Source organism: Tachysurus vachellii, chromosome 20, assembly GCF_030014155.1.
Source record: "Tachysurus vachellii isolate PV-2020 chromosome 20, HZAU_Pvac_v1, whole genome shotgun sequence".
NCBI lineage: Eukaryota > Metazoa > Chordata > Actinopteri > Siluriformes > Bagridae > Tachysurus > Tachysurus vachellii.
Window position 1 is genome coordinate 3,132,501 of NC_083479.1, and position 1,861 is coordinate 3,134,361.

Consider the following 1,861-nt stretch of genomic DNA (forward strand, 5'->3'; position numbering starts at 1 on the left):
ACACACTCTCTCCTTCTCTCTCTCTCCCTCTCTGCACACACTCTCTTCCTCTCTTCCTCTCTGCACACACTCTCTCCCTCTCTCTCTCTGCACACACTCTCTCCCTCTCTCTCTGCACACACTCTCTCCTTCTCTCTCTCTCCCTCTCTGCACACACTCTCTTCCTCTCTTCCTCTCTGCACACACTCTCTCCCTCTCTCTCTCTGCACACACTCTCTCCCTCTCTCTCTCTGCACACACTCTCTCCTTCTCTCTCTCTCCCTCTCTGCACACACTCTCTCCTTCTCTCTCTCTCTTCTTACCTGCTCGTCGAATCTGTTAATAACAGCCTGAACCCATTCGGCAGGTTTATGAGCCGCCATGACGTTCACAATAACACTCCTTTCCTGCACTTTCCGTGGTCAGACACACTTGTTATTTAGAAGCAGCACAGTGCCGCCATGACGGAGGCGGAAGTTAAAGTCCTCCTTTCCAGTGAGGTAGCAGTGAAGCTGATAGGATAGGAGGCGTTACTGCGCATGCGCTGCTCTCCACTAGGCGTCTACATGGGAGACTGGCGTGCGTGTGTGTGTGTATATCTGTGTGTATGTGTGAGTGATGTGTGTGTGTATATCTGTGTGTATGTGTGAGTGATGTAAATGTCATTTAATAAATGACATTTGATCAGCTTATAGTTTATTGTAATGTTTATGTCGTCATTTCCTGTCAACACACTTGAGACTCTTCACAGAAAACATTTTTTAATCTTCAAATGTCACAACAATGATTACAATGCTTGATAGTTCTCCTGTGGACACACACACACACATACTCACACACACATACACACACACATATACACACACACACACACACAGATACACATACACATTGGCATCTCTAACTAGTCCCTAGTGTGTGAGTGTGTGTGTCTGTGTGTGAGATCGTGCTGTCCATGCTGTCCTCTGCTTAGTGCCAGTAGTCCCCAGGATGGACTCGAGGTCCATAACCCTGCATAGGATAAGCGTTATAGAAGATGGAAGTTGTACCAAAGGCTACGTATTTAATAAATAACTGTAGGAACAGATGCTAAAGTGAGCTTAGAGTTCCTTTAGTAATCACATGTTCGGAAATGAACTCAAGTCATTATGCTGGAAAGACAGTGTAAAGGAAGAAAGGGTGGCTTGTTGCAGCGTGTGTTGAGCCTCTGTGTGGATGGAACTGAGAACAGTGGCATGGATGAAGATGGCGGAAATGACACACGGTGCTCTGAGAACACTGAGCACACTGTAAACCGACACAAAATACTGTGAGTCATCAGTCCACGAGTATCCTGTTGAAGTGATAAACCAGAGGTGGAAACTCAACGTCTATATGTGTGTGTGTGTGTGTGTGTGTGTGTGTGTGTGTGTGTCTGAGATGAGTTACTATAACCTGACACAATGACATGAGTTCAGCAAAGTTTCTTATTAATTCATTAAAATCTTCTATTATCATCTTCATATTAATTCATTATAATTAATAACTACATTCCCTTTTGTTTTTAACCGGACCATCACTGAATATTCACATGGGTACTTAGTTCTGAGACAAAGGAATTGTAAAATGCCTAAATATTATAATGAATATTCAGTAAATCAATTGAATTAAAAAAGATCACTTTAAATTGTTTGTTTGATTTGTATGAAGGACATCAGTTTCTCCCATTAGAGCCTCCATATGACCTCCATCTGCCCTCAAACCATCACAGAACTTATACTGAGGTTTCCTTCATCCTCTTTTGATGTATTTGGTAATGTTTTATTATATAAACTAAATAAAAAAATTATTAAAGGGTGTTAAATCAGAACCACGACACTAGGGGGCGCACTGTTCGAAGAAA

The 1,861-nt window shown here is 42.5% G+C and overlaps 1 protein-coding gene across 2 annotated transcripts in view; it reads right to left on the reverse strand.

Annotated features, from left to right (window-relative positions):
• The window catches only part of nf1b (neurofibromin 1b), a 60,606-nt gene extending 60,145 nt beyond the window's left edge, over positions 1-461 (reverse strand). For both annotated transcript variants that reach the window (XM_060895539.1, XM_060895540.1), the window contains exon 1: positions 303-461. In XM_060895539.1, coding sequence (XP_060751522.1) covers positions 303-362 — 60 coding nt within the window. In that variant the 5' untranslated portion in view covers positions 363-461. The remainder of the gene's footprint in view (positions 1-302) is intronic.
• Between the last annotated feature and the right edge of the window lie 1,400 nt (positions 462-1,861).